Source organism: Apus apus, chromosome 20 (genome assembly GCF_020740795.1).
Source record: "Apus apus isolate bApuApu2 chromosome 20, bApuApu2.pri.cur, whole genome shotgun sequence".
Classification (NCBI taxonomy): Eukaryota; Metazoa; Chordata; class Aves; order Apodiformes; family Apodidae; genus Apus; species Apus apus.
In genome coordinates this window covers 4119881-4144415 of record NC_067301.1, presented here as the reverse complement: position 1 = coordinate 4144415, position 24535 = coordinate 4119881, and the positions used below count along the sequence as shown (strand labels likewise).

The window sequence follows — 24535 nt, the reverse complement described above, 5'->3', positions numbered from 1 at the left end:
TTCCTTGTCCCTCTTCAAGAGGGAGGGACTATACTGTTTGTTCAAGTTTTAAATCTAACATTTTGAACCTACCACTGGAGTTCCAGCTGTAAACTGACCAAAATCTGACACTGGGGTTCAAGTTCTAAAGTCAGCTAAAAGATAATATTGAACATAAAAGTGAAGACCAAAAAAAAAAAAGTATTAAATATTTAAACTCTTGCTGATCACCTATAAATAGGTAGCTGTTATGAATTCTTCATTGTCATCTCTCCCTCGAGAGGGGAATTAATCTAGTCTCCAGCTGCCTTTGACTGAAGGTCATGAGTCAGGCTGAATTAGAGGAAAATTTGTAGCAGGATTTTGCAGACTCAGGTTCCTGACTTCAGGTTTCAGGCTCCAGCTTGGAAGGTTTTTAGGGCTCTAGCTGTTCTCTGTAAAATGCCATTGGAAAATTAATAAGGCTTAAAGGTGCAGCATCCCCTTGCACTTAGAAGTGTCCCAGTATGACCATGTTTTTAACCACTGAAGTGCTCAATAGTGGGACAGTGGAGGCTAATAGCTGAACCTTGGATAATGGTAGCAGAGAGTTAAAGGGACCTCTCCCTGCTGGCTGTGAACTCCATTTGTGTAGTGCAAAGGAAACCTGCAGTGGTTGGTTTTATTCACTGTAACTCCTTAGCTGAGCTTTTATAATCCTATGCTGTTAATTGAGGGTTTTAGCTGCCTTGAACAGAATCTGCCAGATTCAAGGGAAAAAAAACCAAACCAAACCAACCAAACAAACAAAACAAAACAAAACAAAAAACAAAACAAAACAAAACAAACCATGTAGCTGAACTAACTCCTGTTGGATTTCTTTTTGGCTGAAACTGGAAATGATACAAGATATTAAAGCAGCAGGCAGCTGTGACTTACATTTTCAAGAGCTTGCAGATGGCTGCCTTAAGTACCCTAAATTATTAAGTCCAAATATGTAAAATAATACATTTACTGACAGCTTAGTGCCTTTTTTCCTTTTTTTGCTTCTTAATTTAGGCTGTAGAAATTCCTCAGTTTCAGTTTGGTTTTCTCCCATACAAGTAAAATGTGGATGTTGGGAATTTGAGCATTTACAGAGGGTTACAGTATTGGGGGAACACATAGCCTGAAGGAACAAAGGCTTTTGTTTCTTTCTCTTTGCATTAAATAACCATGTCTTTAAAATTAAACGGGATGCTTAAGTAGTTTACCTTATGCAAAATTTACTAACACAACAATTTTTAATGTGGTTATTTTTATTTTTCTTTTGGGATGTGAAGTATTTCTGATTCATTTTTTTTAAAAAGGGATGATGGGAGAGGAGTCAATAATTTAGTTCTTTATTGTGAACCCATCTGTAACATTGGCAGAAAAGCCTTTCCAGGTTTTGAATTCACAAGAGTATAGGTGGAAGTGAGGGAAATACAGTTACAAAACTGTAATTTTCAGTTCCTGTGTGTTGGAATCCTCTACTGAAAGTATTGTGTCAAAACAGCTCTTGTTGGGGAGGTTGAGTTTCCTTAGGTGTTGTTTCCATCTGTTAGTAAAACAGTTTGAGTACAGTTTTATCCTGTTGACATTGTTAAAAAGTGAAAAAATAGAATTGTAGTTGGATGGGATCTTAAAGATCACCTAGTTCCAAATCTAGTTAGGGGTAAGAAGAGGAAACTGACTGCAAAAGCAATATATTTTTATTATCTACTCCAGGGTCAGTGATTGAAGGGAAAGGCAGTACAGTAGAGTCTTTTAGTTAATTTTTGGGAAGGATTCTGTTTTATTTTCATTATAAGCTTTTCACGACAAGTAACAATGTGGAGTGGTAAGGAAGTAGAGAAGCATTCTTAGTGCTAGTGGAAAAATTAAAAACACATAATACATAATAAAGTAGACCAACTCTTTTGGTGTAGATACACCTACATCCTCTGGCTCCAAAATCATGTCCAGTTTACTCTCATCTATATATTGCTGCCTTGCTGGAAAAATGCAGCTGCAATCTCTTGTGTTTTGCATGATACACTTTCTTTTGCCAAGGGGACTCGTTTCTACATACTCCACAACTGAAGAGGTCGGTTGGTCGGCAGAGAGATGGGGATCAGAGCAGGGATGTCAGGTGTGCTCAGCTCTGCCCATTCATATGCTGGGCTGGCAGTTTTGGCTTTAATATATAGATTTTTCTCATTTATTATTCTGTCTTGTGGATCATAATAAAAATAAATAAGAATTAAATTTTATTCCCTATGCCTGCCAAACAAGGGAAAATTAGGTGACCCAATTATGTCCATTTGCAGTGTTGGGTGCAGCAGGACAAGCTCATAGAATTTAGTCTTTTAACGTGGTTTAGTGAAGAGTGTAATCATTTCAGACTAAAACTGCAGCTTTTGAAATGCACAGGTTAGTCTTTTTTGTAATTAATGGCGTTGGAGAGTAGAACCCATGCTGGCAGCCCAGACTTTCCTGTTGGCTTTGCACATCTGCCTCACCCTGAGCTGGAGAGACCAGTCCCAGATGTGATGGAACAGTGCATTCAGTGTGGCTTCATCAGCCCTTGGCATCTTGTCCTTTAGCATTAGTAATTCAGGGTATGATGACAAGAAATGCAGCTGAGACCCCTGTATTTCTTTGCTTAGGCCAGTAAGTACCAGTGAACTGGGCCTCTGAAGAGTTTTGGCCATTCATTCTTTCAAATGAGCAGCTTTCCAGTTGAGGTCTGTTGATGCTGTGGGGTTTCCTTCAGTCCAGTACACAGCAGCCCTTGTGTTTCTGTCTCCTTGTCTGGCTTTTTGTGCTTAAAATACAGATTGGAATGTTATCTTCCAGGGAATGTTCCTTATGTGCAATATCATATCTGGCAAGAGTAGGTAATTAAATCAATTCCGTGTTTTAACTGCAAACACTGGGATTCATCAGTGCTGTCAATAGAAGTTTGTTACAGTGTATGGAATTTGCAAAAAGTTGCTTTTATCTTTGCTGATCAGCTGAGAGTCAACTGCCAGGATCCTGCATTTGACAGGTTGCATCCTGAAGCTGGTTCAGTTTTCTTATGTTGCTGTAATTCATGATGTACATGTTTCTTTTCAATTAACTTGCCTTACATTTTAGCTTAAAACCTCATGTAACCCAGCAATGTTTGGGAGAGCAACTTCATTTCTTAGGTAAAAGAACCTAAAGTAAAGATTTGAACATTTTTCCATCTCCTGTATGGGCATCTCTGTGCTTGTAAACATTACTTCACTGCTTTTAAGTTTTTCTGTATGTTAAAAAATTACTCTTCGTAGCAATCTCTGATCCAAGTGTAAACCATTGTAAGGAAGTGGAATTATTTGGGACAGAAGGGTCAGGATGGATTCCAACTGAAGCCTTGTGCTTAGAATAGCTCTATCTTCATTTCCATGGTAAAGGACCTGGTTTTATCTGTTCTTAAATCCTGGCTGGGAATTTAAGCCCATTGGGGCAAGAGGAATTTTGATTGAAAGTTTGAGCATGCCATGACTTGTTTAGACAGAGAGACAAGAAATTGAAAGTGAGCATGGGCAAAATAAGCAATGTTCTGACCTTGCAGGAATAGAAGGTCGATACAGGTGAGCAAAGAGGCAGAATTCAGAGCTGGTAATTGCAACTGAGGCAAAGAAATACCTGATCTGAAAAATGCTTTGGGGATGGATCTAGCACATAGATTGTTGGGACTCAAGATTGTGAGCAGAACTTGTGTTAGTGGTGATTCAGCTGTTCCTCAGCTGTCTTGCTAAACTCTCATATTTTGCACTTCTTCCATCCCCAAAATACACAGTTGCAAAATATTTTTAGACCTTGTTTCTTAGGGTTTGTTAGAGATTAATGTGGAAATGTTGATGTGTAATTGAAAGTGTTGGTAATGTGAGCTGCCATTCAGAATAGATAGGAATGAGTTGGTATGAGAACCTGTGTGTGGCTTTGTACTGGTCACCAGGCCTTTTAAGAAAAAGTAATGAAACCTAATTTATTTGATGGGCTCCAGTCAATCCTGGCGTCTTTACCAGTAAAGGTGCTTGTTACTGAGAGGATGTGCCCTATGGTTTAGCAGGGAAGTACTCGAGTTGTGGTGTGCAAGCTTGATGTTTCACCCATGACTTTTTGTGATGAGTTCAGCTGGGGGCTGAACATGGATGGAATGGAGACAACTTTGAGTGCTGACTTGCAGAGGGACAACTGTCTGTGATAGAAGCCTTCTGGCTGCTCATGGAAATGGTCTGTTTGTGGAGGCTGTTTAGGTTCTTAGCTGAATTACTCTGAATGTTGAGGGTTAGGAAAACATTTGATCTTTCTGTTTTCATTTGTATCTGATGTTAAATACAACAAATGCAGAGATTACTATTATTTGCAATTTGGGGTGTGCATGGGGAATTTTAATGGTAACTGTAAATAAGCTGTTACTGTCAGGACAGAAATGCATCTCAGAAGTGGCTACTTCCTATGCTCTAACCCTTTAGGAAGGAGTTCACACAGTTGTGTGGTATTTGTACAGTGGTTGTGGGGGTGTGACTTTGAAGTCCCTAGAAATGAGAACAGCAGTTAGTTACTGCAAATGATCTTGTTGTCCATATTGTAGATAATCTTTCTTGGGACTGCATTGCATATTTAGAGGGCAAGAACACTGGGAACTAATTAGTGAGGTTGGCCTTAAATAATCCTTCCAGAGCAGGCAATTTCTCTCCTCTGGAGAGGTGACATGATTATTTTAAGCCATTGATAAAGCTCAGCTGCTTCCAGCACTTGTTAGTAAGAGGCACTGCAGAGAACCTATGGGTGAAGCTAGCAGGTGTTTTGGAAGCAGCATTTCTCTGATGAACCTGGTGTACAGAAGAGGTGAGTAGCTCTAGCTACTCCTGTCTTGTTGCCCAGCTAGTAATTACATCTGCACAGGGTGGGGAACAGCTATGCAAGAAACCAGATTAGTCTATATCTGCTTTTGCTTGTTACTGAGCAGTAAGAAAAGAAAAAGAGTATGTTTGGTAAACTTAAGCTGGGCTTTTTAAACAAATGTTTGCAGGTATGCCTATCTTACCTAATAATAAACTCTTAATTAAGTACAGCAACTGCTGTTATTAATTACATTATTCTAGCTGTGTTGCTGTCCTGAGTAGCAGGCACTTGCTGTTTCATTGCACCTTGGGCCTGGACTGTCACTTCATTTGTGAGATTAAGCTACTTGTCTTAGAGGCTAATGTGATGGCCAGGAAGAGTTATAAATTCTTGCCATGCCTTGATACTCAGTGTCAGTTGTAAAGCATGTTCAGAAATATGTCATGATAACTGGTAGCTGTTGCTGACCAGTGAGGCTGGTCTGAAACATTCTGTGCAAAGGGTTTTCCAGCCCTGCCTTCAAGTGCCAGTCTCTGTGATTGCTATATTCAGATAACATATGCATAGTTGAAAACAATAATTTTGGTCAAAATGAGCATGCTTTACATTTCTCCCTAGTTTGCCTCAAGTCTTTGGTAAGTTAGGCCTGTTTATTTTTTTTGCTAGAAGAAATTACAAGTCACGATGTTTCTTGGTTTTTCAGGGAGTTGGGTTTTCTGCTGAAAGCTTCTTAAAGAATGCAAAGCCTGAATGCATTCCATTCTCAAGTGATTGGGAATGTCATTGGTATGGTCAGGCTGTAAATCTTGCAGATGGGGAATGGCTTGACCTTTAAAAAAACTTATTCTTTAAAAAGGGTCTGCAAGCTCCAGACGAGCCTCCAGTTCTATGAATTTTGGCTAGACCATGTTCCAAAGCAGATTGACCTGAAGGGTCTCTTTGGTTTTCAGCTTTCTATATTTCTGTAATGCTTTGCTCATTTGTTTTCACAGGGCAGTTTTCTCACACATTTTTCCAGCTACGATCGTTAATTGGGACCGAACACGTGGGTTCTCTGATCTTCTGTGGTTTTTAGAAGCAGGTACGTTGGCAGGGAAATCTCTGTTATTTTGTACTGGTTGGGGATGGGGAGGTGATGACTTCATCCACGTGCCAGAAAGAATTACAGGGTTAGGGAAATTCTGCTTAAGCAGCATTTCGTTATGGATGGCATGTTCATGTAGCTTTCTTGAGAAAGCAAAGCTGACAAGTACTTTGATAAGATTTTTCAGTCCTTCACTTGGAAAGGTGTATTGTGCTGTCTTCTGGGCATAGAAAAGCTTTGTAAGTGCTTGTGGAAATTTACTGATGTAATGTAGTATTGTAACCTGAAACCAGGTCTTATAAAAGCTTTATGTAACAGAAACTGAGATATGTTGAAGTTTTTCATGCTGGGGTCTCGGTACTGTCTGCAGACTTTTGTGTTTCTTTGATATCATCAAGTACGAAAAGCTGTAGTGGCTGGGGCTATCCCTCCAAATAATTGTACAGTACATGAAGAGCAAAGTGCTGTTGCTCTAATAATAATTTAACCTCTTTATACCTATATTATGATAGCTTTTGAACCACATTGAGTGCTTTGTCCTTCCTGTTGCTTACTGAAGCTTTGGCTGAATGGGCAGGCTTTAGTATTTTTATCCTTCCTGTTAAATAAGTAGCTTCATGATAAATCCATTTTGGCTGAAGTTTACTTCAGAAGAACCAGGTTTTGGTAAGAATTCCTGTTGCCCCTTTTTAAAGTTCTAAAAATTAATAAGCAACTGGAAGGCTATTATGTTGGAAAACAATGAATAATGACGTGTAGGCTACAAATCTCTTATAACATCTGCTGTGTAGAGGAATGCTGAAATGTGGTCTCCCCAGTGGCATGGGGGCAGCCGTGGCATTTGCTTGGTGCTTTTGTTTATGGTGCCACCTATTGATAGATATCTCTTACAATTGGTTCCATTTAAAAATGGTAGATGTGTTACCACATTTCAGGATTTTGCTGTTGTGCGTTTTCTTTTGTAAATGGATTTATTTGGGTACTAGTACAGCACCTTCCCTCTTGAGGTAACAATATTCAAAGAAGAAAAGAAAGAAAAAAAAAAAAAGGATGTATTAGTATAAGGTTAAGAACCAGTCACAACTTTTCAGGCTTACTTGATATCTTGATAAACATGTATTGTTTTATCAGTCTCTGGATGTGCATAACTTAATTGTCTTGCTATTGGCAGCACTTGTTAGCACTCAGAAAATTGCTCTGTGGAGTATAAGCTTGGCAACATAATCCAATCTACTTATTTGAATTGACACTGCACAAATAGATGGGATCATTTTATCTCCCCTTCAGAAAGCAGTTTGCTGGTTATAGAACAAAAATATTATCACCTTGCACAGTGACAGGCTGCAAGTCTGCTTGGAAGCAGAACCATCTACAGCAAATCAGCATAATGCAAATCTTCCCACTGGAAACTCACTCCAGTGGGACTGGGGGTGTAGCTTTCTCCACTTTTCACTACTGTTATCTGCATCCTAAGTAATGTGGGTGGTAAAGCCCATCCCAGCAGCTGCTACTTGAGTTTGCATTGCTTCTGACTCACTCAGGAGAGCCTATGTGTAATTTTAAACTTTCCACACCCAGATTACTTTCCCTTAAAAGTAACGAAAATGAAGTGAGGGGAGAGGTTGGGAATGACAACAGGAAAACACTGCATGGAAACCATTGTGTCTGAACCTGCTGTGATACAGTCTTCACCAAGCACCCCTCATGCAGTGTATTCCCTTGGTTACCAGGGTTCAGGAAAGGTAATTTACAGCTTACTTTAGAACCAGACCCAGTTCTGGAAATGAAAACTTAATTGGAGAACTTGTTGTGGAGCCACTTTTCTGAGCTGTGCATAGTGGAAGAGTGGCTGGTTTACAGCTCCATCCACAGATTCCTTAGCAGGGATTGATTTTCTCCAACACAAAGTGCTTTTTAGAGCTTAGTTTAGTTTGTTCTGCTACTGTACTAGTGTCTTATTTGAACCACCATTATTTTCTGTATTTGAAGGTAAGGTTTTTATATCTGTTGACTTAATAAACATGCTCCAAGATAATTGTAATAACATTTGAAGAGTATGCCTGAACATTTTTTTTGCTCTGGGTAACACCCTATGATGGAGCTTAATTACCAGCTACTCAAGTCAACAAAGTATAATAATACAAACACTATACAATGTTGATAGCATAAGCTGTTTATTCTGTAATATAATAATTTTTTTTGAAGCAAAACTTCAGCTTTTAAATGGTATAAGAAAGGATGACAAACTCTCCTTTCTCTCCAAAATAATTTTATACATTTTATTAACTTTTACAAAAGGACTGTGGCTGTTCAATGTGATAGAAAAAGAAAAAAAAAAGGAGAAAGATTTAAGAGTTGAGATTTAATCCCATTTTTGTTTTGCCCTCACAAACTTGATGGCTGTGTGTTCTGCATCCTGTTTTCATACTGATTGTGCTTATTTATGGGGAAAAAAACCAAACCCTCAGATGCCTCTGTCAGGGTGACTCTTTCATCTAGTTGTTAGAGTTCTCTTTTTCTGCTGATGCAGTGATGTAAGGACAGATAATGAGCTGTAGGGGTGTGAACATCAGCCTCTTTGGATATTTCAGTTGTGTGTGTGAGGCCCAGTTTAGCTGTTCAAATTCTTAAGGATTTCTCTGATGAAGAAAGTGATTCCTTAGTCTCCCAGGCTATTAAGTGGTCTGGACTGTTGAAAAATAGGTAGTTTGAAAATTAAACTTATCCTGTTATTCCTATGACACCCCATTACCTATTTTAGTTTGTCTCTTTTTCTGATCCTATATCTTCAGGCAATCCAGGAGCTGGCAGGAGGGGAATGAACCGTGAGGGCGTCCCCGGAAAGAGTCCGGAGGAGATGTATATTCAGCAGAAAGTGAGAGTCCTACTCATGCTGAGGAAGATGGGATCAAATGTAAGATGTACTGTCATAGCCCATATTTTGTGGCTTTCCAGACATAATTGTGTAGTAACTGAGATTTCAAGGAGATGGGCAGGTGATGGTCTGGTTTTATCACTGAAATGTTTTAGCCGTCACTGATTAAACAATTATCTATGGTTAAACACAATTGATTTTAGCTAAAATATTGTGATGCCTGAAATTAAATCTGATCAGTTGATCTTTATACAGTCAAGTTTTTAATTATTAGAAAACCAGTATAATGAAACAGCTGTTTTAAGGTGACTCTGAATCTCTCCACAAATGCATGATGTACCAGTTGCTGCGATGTCCTCGCTGATGGTATCGTTTGCACAAGTAACAGATGAAACTGTTGGAGAGTAAAATAGAGGCAACTGTGGTGTTCCTTATTGGGAAGTCAGAGATATCTTCAGTCTTCCTTCCTTTTCCTTTTTGCTGACTGGCTCTGTGTGTGTTTCCAGCTGACTGCCAGTGAAGAGGAGTTCTTGCGCACATACGCAGGTGTAGTGAATAGCCAGCTTAGCCAGCTTCCTCAACACTCCATTGATCAGGGTGAGTACTGGGTTTGTTGCCTTGTGTTCATTTAATCTGTGAGAACAGTCTCAGAAAATATCAAACTTAGATTCCTGTATTTCTGTGATGAAGTGCCACCTACTTAAACCCATCCTGCAGTCTGGGATGTGCAAGTCATTGCCTGCTATATATAATCTTTGGAAGAGACCTGGTTACTGTTCAAGAGGTGGTTTTATTTTAACAGGTAAAGTCAGTCTTGGATGTTCCTAAGATTCATTAGGAGGAAAAGCATTGTTAAACATCATATTCTCTGTGATAACTCAAAACATTGATGTCCAAAGTTCAATAAATTGAATGCATGCATATACCTTTCTATTCCATGTAATACATGAAATAGAAATAAATTTTAGCCTGGCTGAGTTTTTCTATAGGTGCAGTTAAATTCAGGTGTGAATAGGTCTCTCTAGTTCTGGGTGTGTCTCACTGTGTTCACAATGGATCCTCTGCATAAGACAACTATCATGTAAATTTTTATTTTTAAACTGGATATATGTGCTTAAAAAGGAACAAGACTGGGGGTGGCAAGCACTTTCTTTTTATGCTTCAAACTGGGAGTTTTGTAACAAAATAAAGTGTAAAGTAGATACAGATTTCTAAGGCACAAAAGTGATTTGTTATGTGACTCTAGTTGCTTAAAAACCCTTTTCTCTCAAACTGAAATGGAATAATCTAACAACATTTTTTCTCTTTCATGTTTCCATGCATGTGGAAGTGCAGTGTTACTATTTCAGCAGAGGAAGAGGGGGAGTTTAGCAATAGGAGGAATTTGTTTCCTTTTGCATTTCTGTGACTTCTATGATGTAATGAATTCCTGGACAGGGGTAGTAGACGTGAAGTAAGTTTACAAGTCTGCTTTGGTTTGTTTAGAGTCCCATTAAGGGGATGAAGTATGTGCTGCTTTTGTGAATCCTTTACAAGTCTTGGTAAAAAATTGTGTGGCACTACTCTGAATCTACTAATCTCTTCTGAACCCAAATGTTTCTTTCTGAATTTTTTTTCCTACCCTTCATAGGCCTCATGCCAGATCACACTCATAATGTAGGATTTGGTATTGAAGGAGAATTTTAAGACTTGTATGCCAGAAAGAACTGAGTTGAGCAGAGATTTAATAGAGATCTAAAACATTTTGAAAACGATTAGAAACACAACTTGCACAAACTTGCTCTTCAATTTTAAGCCTGTGTGTTCATTCCTCACATAGCTGGGGGATTGATGGACATAGATATATTTGTATATTTTGGCTCAGAAATCTTAAACTTTTCTGCCAGTCTAAAGTGAAAATTTGCCAGTTTCTTGTAAAAAAACAAGGTAGACATTCAGTTAAGAAACACCGTATTAGTTGCAGATGGCTTTTTTCAGCATTATGTCTGAAGTAGATGCATTTCTCACAAAGAAAATCCATGCTGGATTACCTGCATTTCAGCAAAGAGAGGATAATGAAAACAAAAGTCCAGCCAGAGGACACAGACACTTCATACTGCTCTGCTCCTGCACAGCTTGGTCTGACTTTCTCATCTAAACTGTCTGGTTTTATTATCTGTAAAATTATATTTTTTCACTTTATAGAGGGCTCTGGAGAACCAAAAAACTTCTTTTTTACATTAGCTTTTAAATGTAATCAAAGGAGACCAGCAGATACTTGGTCTGATTCTAGACTCATCGTGTAATACAGGAAGTGTGAGAGTTCATGCATTGTTCAGAAAGTTGTCTTTGTCCCGTATTTGGACAGATGCTGACTTATTTCTTTGTCATCATTTTCTTAAAGTCCTTGAAGATTCTTAAAACATTGTCCAGAGGGAAGTGAAATCCTTTCTGTTGACACTTGTTTTGATCTAATCCAGACACTGCTGTCTTTCCTGGGAGATCTCATTCCACAATCTACCTTCAATCCTCCCAAATGATGATGAGGCTGGTGGTCTGACCATTGAGGGTTTTTCTTGGTAGGGGAAAAAAAAGAACAAAGAAGGAGAATAGTTAAGCATTTAGAGGAGTGGGCAAGGATGTTGGTTCTTTTCATGTTTGGATATGCCATCTCTCCAAATTCAGTAGTGAGTGAGTGATGAACACAGTGAGGGAACCTAGCCCAATGCTTTTCCAGTGGAGAAAGATGAAGCTCTTGCTGTATAGACAGAAACAGAATTCATAGCTCAGGACTTTGATTTCCTTAGAAATCTCTCCAGATTTCTAACAGTCAGTTATGATACTGCTGCTCAGTGCTCCGGACGTGGTGGCTCTATCAGCAGCAGTCACTGCCTCTGTCGGTACCTTTGGCTAGAAACAGGAAGGGTCGATTCTGGATGTATTGGAAACAGAGAATCCCAAGGGCATGGGTGTCCGGTTTGCCATTGGGAGGAGGCTCCATCCCCACTAGGTGGCATTATCTTGCGCTGAAAAGCCCCATCCCCAGTCCACACACTGAGGTACTTAAATGTTTTGTGTTCTTATAGATCGCTTAAAGGAATTTTCTTCCCTACTTTTTTGCTGTTTTCATTGACTCTCCTCTGGAGGATATTTTTTTTTTGTTGCCTTTATGCAACTTGCCTTACACAACAACTAAAAGGTATGTTATTTAAGGAGTAACTTACAAGGAGTTAGTATGCCAGTGGTTTCCACAGTCTTTTCTTCCAGCAGTAGGACAGATTGCTCTCAGCCTATCTTTAGTCATTTTCCTCCAGCAGGCACACAAAAGGCAAAGCTGATTTCATACCCCCATTTTGTTCCAAAAAAGGGAGTGACATTCTTGGCCTTAGCACTCTAAAAGCTTTGTTAGAGACCTGCAGTTTTTTGTGTGTTACTTAAAAATGCTGCAGTCTGGCTCCAGAATTACAGGAAGGTCATTTTGTTTCCTTTATTTTTTTAAGAAGGGCATAGAGGATGAATAGTCTAGAATTTTGTAAGTCTATCACAGTCTGTTACAATTTTTATGCCTTTCTTTGTTGTGCATCCGTAGAAGACTGTCTTGGAACAGCTGGCTGGTGGCTTCAGCAGTCCTACCTCAGGTAATTGCTGAGGTTATCACTGCTCCCTGCTATGGCTTCTAATGAGGATCTGTCAGGCTCTTTGTAGAGTAAGTTTGTTTGACCACAGGGAGTCACTGCAACCTCTGCATCCAATATGTGTTTACAGCAATGAGACAGTGCATTGAAGAAAGTATTTTACACTGCTGAATTCTAGTGCTTGTGGCCTGAACCTTCAGTGAGCCACTACTAATGACAATATCTTTGACATTTAAAGTTTCTCCATGATACTCTGCTTATTGTCTTGGGGTTCAGCAACAGAAGTTAATTGCTAATTTTGATCAAGAAGCACCTTCCAATACCTCTGTTTTTAAGCAAGCCTGAAGTCTAAGTCTCCCCTTCAGTTTGTCCTTTTTATAGGAAGAAGAGAAATTAAATTCTGAATCTTTTAATTTTCCCTCTTGCTTTCAAAAGGAATTTATCAGATCAGACATGAAATCCTCTGGTTTAGGACTGTTTACAGATCTTCTTGTACATTTAGAACACCTTCACTCTTGAAGGACCTACCCTGTTTGCTGTGGAAGTGAATCTTGTTCCCCTGGCAGGAAGCTCAGAGTAATTCTGAAGCCATAACTTAATATCTTTGTGTAAATCAGGTAGTAATGAGATATGTCCAGGGCTCTCTAATGTGTTGCAGCAGAAAGCAAATAGAAATTACTGCAGATCTGTCTAGTATTTGATCTAAACACTTTACATTCATGCCTGCAACATACATGAGACTAACACATCTGTGAAGGGATCTTGCATGACCAGAACATGCACTCCAATCTTATAATAGTCTCTTTTTTATTACTATTTTTAGTTCCAGCTGTTTGCCCTTTCTTTTCAATGTATTCCAGAATCTGAGGAAGTGCTTAGTCCCTCAGTGTGGTGGTGACTGATGTACTTCTCTAGAGGTGCTGTTTCCCTAACACAGGGTACAGTCCACCAAGAAGGAACATTTAGGCAATTCTCACATCTGGATTCTGTTCATAACTTCATATTTTAGTTATTTTAGTAATTACTTTGACCTGTATTTTATAAGCTAAACTGAAATATCTAAATTTTAGTTATTTTTATAAATACTTCTGGCCCGTTCTCTTCTTCAGCTCATCCAGCCAGTCATATTGCACCCATGACAGTTATGAGGCTTATCCAATGTATGAAAAATACTTGATTATCTATTGAAAGGTGAAGTGCTAGCAGGGGGAATGAAGTCTTAGTAACCCAGGAAAGCCTGAACAACAGTAACAAAACTCTAGGCTGAAGTATTTAATACTTAAATTAGTATTAAGAGACTAAACATTAATGTGATGCTCACATTTTTTAATAACAATTTTATTTTTTGATTTTTACTGTAATGTTGTTAATACCTATATGGAAGTGCAAAATATAGGGGCAGTTTTCTTTACTCAGTGAGCTTTTTAGCTGATATCCATGGGTTGTTTGTTTTGTTGTTTTTATGGCTCCAAGAATAACTGAGGAACCCAAAGGCATCTGTTCAGCCAGTGTATATGCCAGAGTGGATGTAGTCACAAGCTGGTTTAGATAATTAACATATTAGGTGCCTTCCCTGCATTGCAGCAAGAGCCAATGCAGCTCAGGTTCGTTAGGTTTCTTGAGCTTGAAATGATGAAATTAAGGCTTTCCCACTTATTTTTAATACAGGCAAAACACCTCTTAGGAAGTTACATGCACAGAAGCATCTCCTGCATAAAAATCTTTGCTGCTTCTCAGTTACATTTCCAAATGCTGGGCTAGCACTTGGCTTGCTTAAGTAGCTGTTCTGGCAAGTCTGCAAATGAGAGCCACGCAGCTAGTGAGCATGATATGTGAATTATACTAAGACCTTGGTGATTACAGCTCTGGTGTTCCTATAGCAACAGGAATGTCATGCGGGTTCTTGAAGGAAGCTGGTCCCTTGGGGAGGGCAAAGCTGAGATGCAAGCACATGCATTGGCTGGTTAGATGTGTCCCCTGGATGGCACATTAAAAGCAGGTCAGGCTGTGTGTGGAGTTAGGAGGGGTACCAGGCTCACGGAGTATCAGATGGAGGTGGAGAAATGGAGATAGAGCTCCTCAGTGTGGTTTTATTCTCCTGAACAGTTATTGCTGTAATGTGCTGCTCCTCTCAGCAGTTCATGTTGTATTTTTAGAATGCCAGACTAGGATGCTAATACTGGGAATTTCAGAGAAAAGTTAATGTTTAGGAGGTAGTTGCTGGAAGGCAATTGAAGAAATGTCTGTAGATGAAGATCTTGAGAGAAATACAGAGTATGTTGTGTTTTTTTTTTTATTAGGCAGCCTTCAGAAATTCATTACAGGCTTAACCTTCTGATTTCTAAAGGCTTTTTGGGCTTGCTTAATTTTGCAGGTGACTTCAAACAAATTAGGTGTATGTATCTATTAATAATTCAAAGAACTCTTGGAAAAAGCAGACCTCAGATGTGTCAGCATCTTGGTGTTAAGGTGGTGTAGTTTTGATTCAACTGGCTTGGTGTCACAGTAGCTGAGTACTTGCTGTGGAAAGCATTAGCTTCAGCTATCTTGGTGACATTTTCTGAAACAGGTGAATTGACCAGCAGTTGCTGAGCTCAGGGGCTTTCTCTACAGTCTTTACTGCTGTGTGGTAAAGTATTTTGACCTTCAGATCATGTTGTCTTGCTACGTCCAGGTGGTGTAATAGAACTACTAAAATCAGAAATCCAAACAACTGCAATTAGAACATAATTGCAGCAATATTTTTTGGAAAGTTAGCAGGGTAAGACTGTCACTGTTGCTTTTTAGGATAGGACATAGGCCTACCAGTTAATTGCTGATTTCTAAGAAGGATAAGGGTGAGAAAGTTTGAGGCAGAAGAAGTGGGAGAAGTATCTGAAAGTTAATTCTTTGCTCATGGTAGAAGATGGGAAACGTTTTGTCAGGTGTATGTGTCTATTTCAGGATAGAAATGTGTGCCCAGGAAGGGGACAGCTGTGGAGAGAGAAGCTGTATGTACAGAACACGGAAGGTCAGGTCTAAGCGTGCCTTTTCATTGTTCCATATATTAATTACAGGAAGTGCAAAGCTCAGTGAAGGATGTGCTAAAAGTAAATAGGGATCACCATCCTATTGTCTTAGTTGCAGGCTTATGGCAATGTGCAGCTTAACTTTATAACCTGTGATCTACTTTTTACTTTATTTTTTAATTGATTAGGAAGAAAACATTGATTGCAGGAGCCTTTTGGGACTGCAGCAGAAGTTCTATTCACTAGTACTTTAACCCCTGCTTTCCTTTCACCACAGAGAACCCTCTGCTCTATTCTCTGGAAATGTTTGTATTTGTACATGAGCATGGGCAGCTGTAGAATTGCTTAATGAGCAGGCATGTTAGATTGGTTTTATTTAGCTCTGGGTATTTTGGTTTGTTTGATTTTATTTAGCTCTGGGTATTTTGGTTTGTAGGACTGGACATGAACAAAACCTGCTTTTGTGCTGAGCAATGTGGATGACCTTTTTCTGGACAAAAGTCACCCAAGCTTTTTAGCTACAGGGTGTCTTCAGAAATAGTCATGCTCTATAAGTGTTTTCTGAAAGGTTGAAAGCCCTGATGAGAGTATCCCTTTCATTTGCATTCTGCACTCATACCCTTGCTGGAGTACAGCAGAGAGGTTTTCTGTTCTGTTCTCAGGTTGTTGAAATGCTCAGCTAAATCCAATAGGACTTACTGCCCTTCAAGAGGTTATGGCATTGTTGTATTATAACGACCTGCCTTACAGACATGAAGGAATCTTCCCTTTCTGTAAGTCCCCTGAACAACCTGGTTCTATATCTGGGAGACAAGAGTTGCCTTTTCTATCCTAAACGGGAGTCACTGTGCTGATGAGGAATGGAGAAGTGCTGCTTAACAAACTGTCTTTTTTGTTAGTGAATGGTTAGTGAATAGTTAGTCTCTTTTGTTAGTTAATGAATGTTAGTGAATGTTATAATCTTTTGTAAGACCATGAGGTGCAGGACCGAGAGGGCAGCAATACCTGTTGGAAGTGACTGGGCTGACATTGTCTGGGAACCACCAATTTTGGTGTGAAGTAGATGATCCTGTACTCAACTTCGTGCTGGCATCAGATTTGATAGCCTGCAAGAACTTTCTCTGTGGCTGCTGTTGTCTGGACAAAGGATTCCTTCCTCTGTAGTGATGAATTGCCTCACTAAGGACAAAGTTGGATCTTTAATGGGGGAATAAAAGACATCAGTGTAGGCTTGAGTCTTCACTGCAAAATGTTCTGTTGGGTGTTGTGCCCTTGGGTTACCCACCCACTTGTCTACCTGGAAGGTATTATCTTCTGTTTGATAGATCAAATCGTCTTTTTAAAGGCAATAGCCTGAGGCTCTTGCAAATGCTGGGTTGCATGTAACTCCTGCAAATGAACACATTGCTGCTTCTACCAAATAACAGAAGAAATGGAGGAGGGAGCAGAAAACAACTGTTCAGAATTGTTTAAAATCCATTCTTTACTAATCTTGTTTAAAGTCTTTTTTAATCTTGTTTAAAACTGTACCATGAGACATAGAAATATATTGCCTCTAATCTTGACCTTTTATTTTTTTCTTTCTTTCTGAAATGAATAGCTAAACCCCTTTTGCCACCTCTGGTCTTCCTTGCTATCCTGTTCGTTCCTGCATATTGTTTTGCTGCTCCCTGGTGTTTTGGTAGAACTTTCTAACTTCATATTGCCATCAGATTTCATAGATAGATCACTGCTTTCCTGTTCCAGGATCGTTTATGAAAATATCAAGTAAAATTGATGCAAAGGGTAAGCACTGAGAGTGCAGTTACAATCTCCTTTTCAGCCCGATAATGACCCTTCCAAACACAATTCACAATCTTCCCTTAAAGAATTGGATCTTGTACTGATGGCCCATCTTAATTTAAATAGCACCATATGGGAAACTATGTATTATAAAGTGTTAAAGAAGATTAGAGAGATGGTTTTGATGATGATGATATTTTTTTTAAATGCACTTTGTTAGTGAATTTGGTTAACACTAAAAGTGTAGGTATTGTAATTATATTGGTGGTAAAGCAGTTAAGCTGTCCAGTTAGCTTTGGCCATAAAAAGACCAAAACCTTGCATTTTAGACCTGTTCTCTATCCACTGTTCTGCTTCTTCCTTTAGGATGCATGTAATAATGCAATAATGCGGAAGGTATTGAAGCATTTCCACACTCTTACTCTGTATTCTTTGTTCTCTTGCTTGTTCCTCCAGATAGAATGCTGTTGGAAAATGTCTGTTGCTGTTTTCCTGTTGCCTTGTCAGGCTTGTACTCCCTTCTCTCTCCCTGTTCTAAGCCTGGGGGAATAGCCAAATTAGCAGAAGTTCAGGCAGACAGTACCCCTGGGACTGGAGCTGTAGAAAATCAGGACAGGAGTTACTGAGTGGGAACCTGCTCTTCAGCAATAGCAGTTTTCAGTGTGAAAGCCAAAACTGAAGTGCAGAAATCCCAGTGTCCTTGGTGCCAAGAGCTATTTCTGCTCTTCATGTTGTTTGAAAGGGCTGCATGCTCAGCAGCAGAGGCTGTGCATAGGGGCAGTGCTGAGAGCTGGAATTGTTAGGACAGGCAGGAGTACTGACTGGTGGGTTTATGGGGCTATGTGATTACCTGGCAGGACGTTGCCTTTTCTGCCTGAAACATGTAAGATTTTATTCATGTTTGGACTATAGAATGGGGAGACCCCAGGAAAACAATCGACATCTGTTAAGTAATCCAGCTCATCTCTTGTGTGAATGTGACATGATCTGAGATTTTGTGGTTGCCAGGCTACTCCAGCTGCTCTGGGCTTGCATGGCAAATCCTCCCCTACTTTAAAGGGGGTTGTGTGTAAAATACAGTGGCACAGGTTGTGCTTTATAGAATCACAGAATTGCTTGGGTTGAAAAAGACCTTTGAGATCACCAAGTCCAACCATTAACCTGTGCACTTGCTTCGTTAATGCTATTAAGCATAATTACTCCCTCCTCTTTTTAGCATTGACTTGTTTTTTTTCAGAATCTTGGTTAATGAAAGTCTTCATTTTGTAGAGGCTGGTAGTTCTTAGGTGTTTTAAAATATCAACATGGCAACTTGTTAATTCAGAGCTGGATCCTAGTGCTATATATCATTTATGTTTTGATCAAGGGAAAACAGTTTGTGGAGGAGATGAAAAGGGAGATGACTGCAGGGCTTCCGAGTGTTGGCAAGAGGGAGTATCAGAACAGTTTTTGATGTAGTTCTATAAGATACAGGTCCTACATACGAAAAACAAACTACTGCTTGGTCCTTTTAATTTTCTCCTTTGAAAGATAACAAATAAATTGTGAAGGGTATAAAAATGAATGTGCTCGCTTTTTGTAAGCATTGAGTTAGTTTTTAAGGATGTTACCAAGAGGAAGTTACAACCTCCCCCCCTTTATTTTGGCCACTTTTCCTTCTACATTGCAACTACGAAGCAAATCAGATTACTGAGAAGTGGAATTCATATAACAGATGAGGAATTTTTATTAGTCCTCTTTCATTTTACCTCATGTGCAGGTGTAGATGCAGAAGTTGCTTGGGGCATAAAACTGAAATATGCTTCTTGATATGCTTCTAGTAGAAGACTGGAGGAATTTTATATGCTGATGCTCCATCCAAGTAGAATTTGAACTTTCCAAACCCTGGTAACATAATTCTGTAGAGCTGATCAGTTGCCTGAGTGGGACAGGCAGTTGGTGTTACTCTTGGCACTTTCTACTTTGTTGTCTAATCCTTTAAGAGAACCTTTGAAGAAAAACTTAAGAAGCAAAATTACCCAAACCAGAATTAATGAAGTCAAAATGGTCATTTTGACTCATCTGTTGCACTTAGACACTTAGGATCATTTGAATGGAGGAAATAATTTCTATATATTATATAGACAAGGACTGGAGGATTCATCTTATTTTTGTATCAGTTAGATAAATGTGGTTAGAGGATCGACAGATGGAAGAAAACATTTACTTTTATCTGACCTTCCCAGGGAATCAGATTTTTACCAGAAATTAAAAATACTACACTCAGCCCTTCAGGGTTGTTTTCCAATGCTTGTCTAGACTTGAGACACTGATTTAAACCACTACGTTGACACTAGTGTATGATGTATTTTTATTTCCATCTTGTCCTGAAGACATTTCTCTTTAAGTGCCTGTTAGGCCACACTCTATAGTTAGGAAGCCCAGAGAGCTGTTTTTTTTTTTTTTTTTTCCTGAATATCTCAAAGTATCTTATTGAAGAATGAGAGCTTGGCACAGAATGTTCTTTACAAGCCTTTATCAGACATAATTCTCAAGTCATTCAGGTCTTTCTGCTATAAATGCCCACTTGAAAGACCACACAGATTTGTAAAGACTTGGAGATGGTTATAGGATGGTAATAACATCTTTCTGTGCTTAGGGGAGATGGATTTGATGGTAATTATGCACAGTTGATAGCCTCAATTGAAAAAAAAAAAATATCCAATAGCTGAGAAAGTCCACACACTGAATTCTTCTGGAAGAGGTTTCTTCAGGCTAGAGATAAAAGCATTACTTAGCAAAGCTGTATCTGTTCCCTGGGCAAATGGGAGCCCGTGGTTTGAAAGAAAATACTGCACTTCCATTAGAGAATGGAAGGTTTTGAAGACATGTTAGATTATAAAGGGTGTTTAAGTGATCTGGGGGGGAAGAGGGGGAGGCAAAAACCTTTTAACTGGCCTATTAAAACAATTTTTATTCGTCAAAGCAGAGTAATGAATATCTAGATGTAAAGAGTATCTAAATGTCACTTTAAAAGGGCAGTGTGATGCATAGGGCAGTATTGAACAGTTGGGTTTCCTCATACTTCAGAGAAGCTCAATAAGTCCCTTTAAGCACTCCCAGGGTTGACAGGGCAACGAAACCAGAAAAAAAAAGGTGATCTCTGCATGCCTTTGGTGACAGACCAATGATTACTTTTTTAAGTCTTGCTTCTTAGAAATATGTGAAAGCAAGGAATTCTTGGTTTTCTTTAAAAACTGATTACCTTATGGTTGCAAAGGAACATTTTAAATCTACCATTTAAATGTTTAGACCATTTCCACTTCCAGTCACAGAAAAAGAAGAAAACATAGCTTTCTCTTCTTTCTGTCCTCTTTTCCCTTTTCATGGATGTGTAGAATGACAGGTTGGGTACTGCATCTATCCACTGTTTGTTAAAGAAAGTAATTGTGGCACATTTCCCTGTATCCCTTGTTATTACAGGTGCTGAGGATGTTGTGATGGCATTTTCCAGATCAGAGACAGAAGACAGAAGGCAGTAACTACAGGATACCTGAACAACACAGAACTGGAGAGGACAGTGAGATTCCCGAAGATAGAGGAGGATGGCTGAGCATTAATAAGTTCCTTTGCCCACCCTAATTGTTCCTTGGTATTCCTTCTCCTTGTAATTTTGTTTCCCTTTGCCCAACCCTCAGAATGCATCTCACAGCCATCTATTCCTATCAGTTTTTGCTACTCAGCTGGGCTGTGTTAATTAAGGACAAACCTAAGGGTGTGTTTTTGATTGGCTCAAAGGGACAGGCTAAAGGAAGACAATTTTTCAAACTTGACCAATGAAAACCTTTTATCTCACATTTTATTTTGTATTTTAAAGAGAGTCTCTTGAAATCTTCTAAAGAAGCTTTTCATGCTGTGGTGCTTATTTAGGTCAAACTTGTGAATTTGAAGAGGGTTTGATTTGGCTGCATAGAACTGGAAGCAACTTCTCATTGGTTGACAATGCAAATGCTTTCTCTTCAGTTGGCTTGCAGGTATTTTGCTGACTTTGACATTTTCATTGCAGAAAGCTGATGGTTTTGGTGCATTGGTTATTTCTTTACACTTACTGACTGGGGGGGGGGAAAACCCACAAATGTGCTTTGCAATATTTATTACATCTAAACATAAATGCTTGCTTTTGGGGGTTTGTTTTGGTTTTTTGATTGGCTTTGAAGTCATGCTTTTGATTTCCTATTGGCTGCAGTGTTTCTGGTGCAATCAGTTTTTCCATTCTCATCTGCTCTGTGGCCTCAAGCTCTTTTGGGAGCATGTGTCAAGCATTTTTAGTTCAATAAGTCTACCTGTTTAAGCTAGAACATGGAGATCACCAGCCATGCTGTGCTACTGTGTGGGCTGTCCTATGAACTCCTGGTAGACCTGGCTGTTCAGGTGGCTTCTCTCTTTGCTTCTGACAGAGGAGCTGTAGATATTTTGCAGGAATTGCAAGAGTGAGATCTATGGCTGTGACACAAATTTGCCAAATTTGTATAGAGAGTATGTGAACTTGTTTAAAATACTACATAGAGTTCCACTTTAACCCTTTAATTGCTGCACAAGATTAGCTCTCACATAAGAAAAAATGAATTCTCATTAATTTAAATCCAATTTGCACTGGGCTTTAATAAACTAAGTTTCTAGTCACTTGAAAAATGGTATGTATAGTTTGGCTCCTTGCAACTATTCAGTGACATGGAAATTATCTGGGTCCTAAAATAATTCCATTTTCCTTGGGCAGTTCCAAGAGGCAGTAGCACTGCATTAAACTGTCCAATAATGAGCATACAGGTGACACTCTCAGGTTTACAGTTTTAGTTGCAGGGCTTTAAAACACGTGCACATTTAGAGACTGAAAAACCTGCAGTGAAATTCCCAAAGTGCACTGACTGTTCAGGAATCTGCACTTCTAGCACTGCTGCCTGAAACCTAGCACTTCGTTTTCTCTCACATGTGCAGGTTATTGTTACAATACTTCTAGTTTTTCCTGTGGGTTGCACTGACACTGAGATGTTTCAAACTCTATTAAAGCAGAACTTCCTTCACCTGTTCCTGGTTCTTTTCATGTGGTTTTTCATTATTTGAAGTAACAATTCCAGAATGTAACTTTGACAACTGTGACCATTTTCATGGCAAGAAATCATGGTGGCAGGATGCTGTCATGGTCTCAAAAGGGGGAGCAGGCTTGAGAGAACCTGTGGAATGTATGCAAAAGGAAGAACGGACTCGTGAGCACACAGAGGGAAATGGATCTTGACCAAATAAATTGTGTAATGAGAACAGTTGTACATGTGTTTATGAAAAAAGATCCTTTCGATTCAATTGCAGCTTTGTCTAGTTCAATGTGAAAGTAAATATCTAACCTGTTTGGAGCCAGATAAGAAACTTCTATCTTAAAATAAACCAGGAGTGAGCCCAAAAGAGTCTTTACCTTTTGACCTGCTTGCCTAAGAGGCACTTTAATTTTAACTTTGGTGCAGAGGGGGGGCAGCCCTTAAAGGGTTAATTTAAGGGAATATGTGTGTTTCTGGCTGGAATGAGTGGGCTGGATTGTGGTGGCCTGTCATTGCCAAGCTAAGGTGCATCCTCCATGTGTGTCTATGGCCTTTCTGAGCTGTTAAATCTTTTCAAGGAGAAAAGTTCATATGGTTGGATCTTTTCACAAAAAATGTAACTGGGGGGGGGAAATACAGTTTTTAATAGCTACTCTTGTTTTCTATTAATTTATTATGCTGTTGAACTACCAAATGGAACATACTTGCTTCACCTTTGTGGAAGATTTCTGTCTAGATTCCAAACATGGAGTCCTGAGTAATATATGAGAAGGATGTATTGAGAAAAGGCAATGTCTTGTATAACAACTTGATTTGGGATTCAGAAACTGGAGGAGATTGTCCATTGAGAAGATTTGTGCTTGCTTTGTTACCTCTGTGTTCTCCCCTTCCCCACTAGTGATATTTTAACATTAAACCAGGGCTGGGAGATTTATTATAAAATAATTCATATACAGGAAGTGGTGGAAAAGAGGGCCTTCCAATATTCCCCTTGAATTATATTTCTAAATGTTCTTGCTATGAAAACTACATTCCTATTACCACTGTGGAGCCTGCATTAACTGGGAGAAACCTGCACCCAGTATATCTGCATGGTTGACTTGTTTAGGCTACATACAAATTTCTCCAGCTTTACCTTTGTGCTTTTGCATTCCCAAGCAAATCATTATTAATAAAAACAAATTCAAATTTTTTGGAGGTCAGAGGTGAGTATAGACCCAATTTAAAATGCTTTTGTAAATAGAAGAGGTTGAATAGTTCAACTACCAACCAAACAGTGCTTAAGGCATTCAGTAAGGGAGTGTAAAAGCTTTAGAGGCAAAAAAGCACACATCCTTTGAGTGGTCTTTTTGGGACACTTGTTCCTTTAGATGTTCAAAATGTGCTGTTGTACTTCTCTTACCAAGCTTGTCATCTGCCTCTCCTAACACCCTGTTTTCCAGAGCTTGAGGAAAAGATTTAGAGCAGAATCTCAGCCATCTGGAGAGAGGTGAGAGGACTAGCAATGTCTGTAATTCTTGGTAGGTCCTTGTGTCTGTCAGCACTGCCCATTGTAAATGAAAATGAGACTTCACCATTCATGTAGGCCTTTAGATTGATTCTCCCAGGTTCTGAAATAAAATTGAGCTGGTGGCACAGCAACCCTTTGGAAGGAACTATTGCCTGAAAGAAGCTGGAGCACTAATAAAATAAGCTCTTCAGATTTTTTTTCCTATTGGTATCTAAGGTAAGTAGTTACTGTAAGTTGTCTCCTTCCCTTGGCTGTTCAGTGGCCTATGTGGAAGGTTCTAATGCTTTACCATTAAATCTGTTTCAGTTCCATAAGCTCTGTATTTCTAATTCACCAGCAGCCTAAATAGTTCTGGTGAAGACTAAAGATTAAATGGCCTGTGACTTTCAAAGACCCCACCTATAGAAGAGATCATCCTATATAAGACTTCAGGGTCATATGTGGGATACATTTCTGTAGCTGTTGAGAATCTGTTAGAAGAATAAAGCAGTGTCATGTCTGGAGTTATCAGTATTTTATAATGCAGGAGGAAAAAAAAATGAAGGCCACGTGCTGACAGCTTTGAATCAAATATATATATATATATATAGTGTGTGTCAGAAATTATTTCATGAAAGACATACTGAGTGCCTGGGTAATGAGGGGAATGTATGATTTGGATTACTTTTAAGATCAGGCCTTCAGCTTTCCTTTTGCTCCCTTGCCTTCTAAAGGACTGTGGCAGAGCTGACAGCAAAAGGGCTGCAAGGCACTG

The 24535-nt window shown here is 39.1% G+C and overlaps 1 protein-coding gene across 3 annotated transcripts in view; it reads left to right on the top strand.

Moving 5' to 3' along the window:
• Nucleotides 1-22638, top strand: part of CTNNBIP1 (catenin beta interacting protein 1) — a 32838-nt gene extending 10200 nt beyond the window's left edge. For all 3 annotated transcript variants that reach the window (XM_051637638.1, XM_051637639.1, XM_051637637.1), the window contains 4 exons: nt 5832-5920; nt 8716-8837; nt 9305-9395; nt 20665-22638. In XM_051637638.1, coding sequence (XP_051493598.1) covers nt 8742-8837; nt 9305-9395; nt 20665-20723 — 246 coding nt within the window. In that variant the 5' untranslated portion in view covers nt 5832-5920; nt 8716-8741 and the 3' untranslated portion in view covers nt 20724-22638. The remainder of the gene's footprint in view (nt 1-5831; nt 5921-8715; nt 8838-9304; nt 9396-20664) is intronic.
• The last annotated feature ends 1897 nt before the right edge of the window (nt 22639-24535 follow it).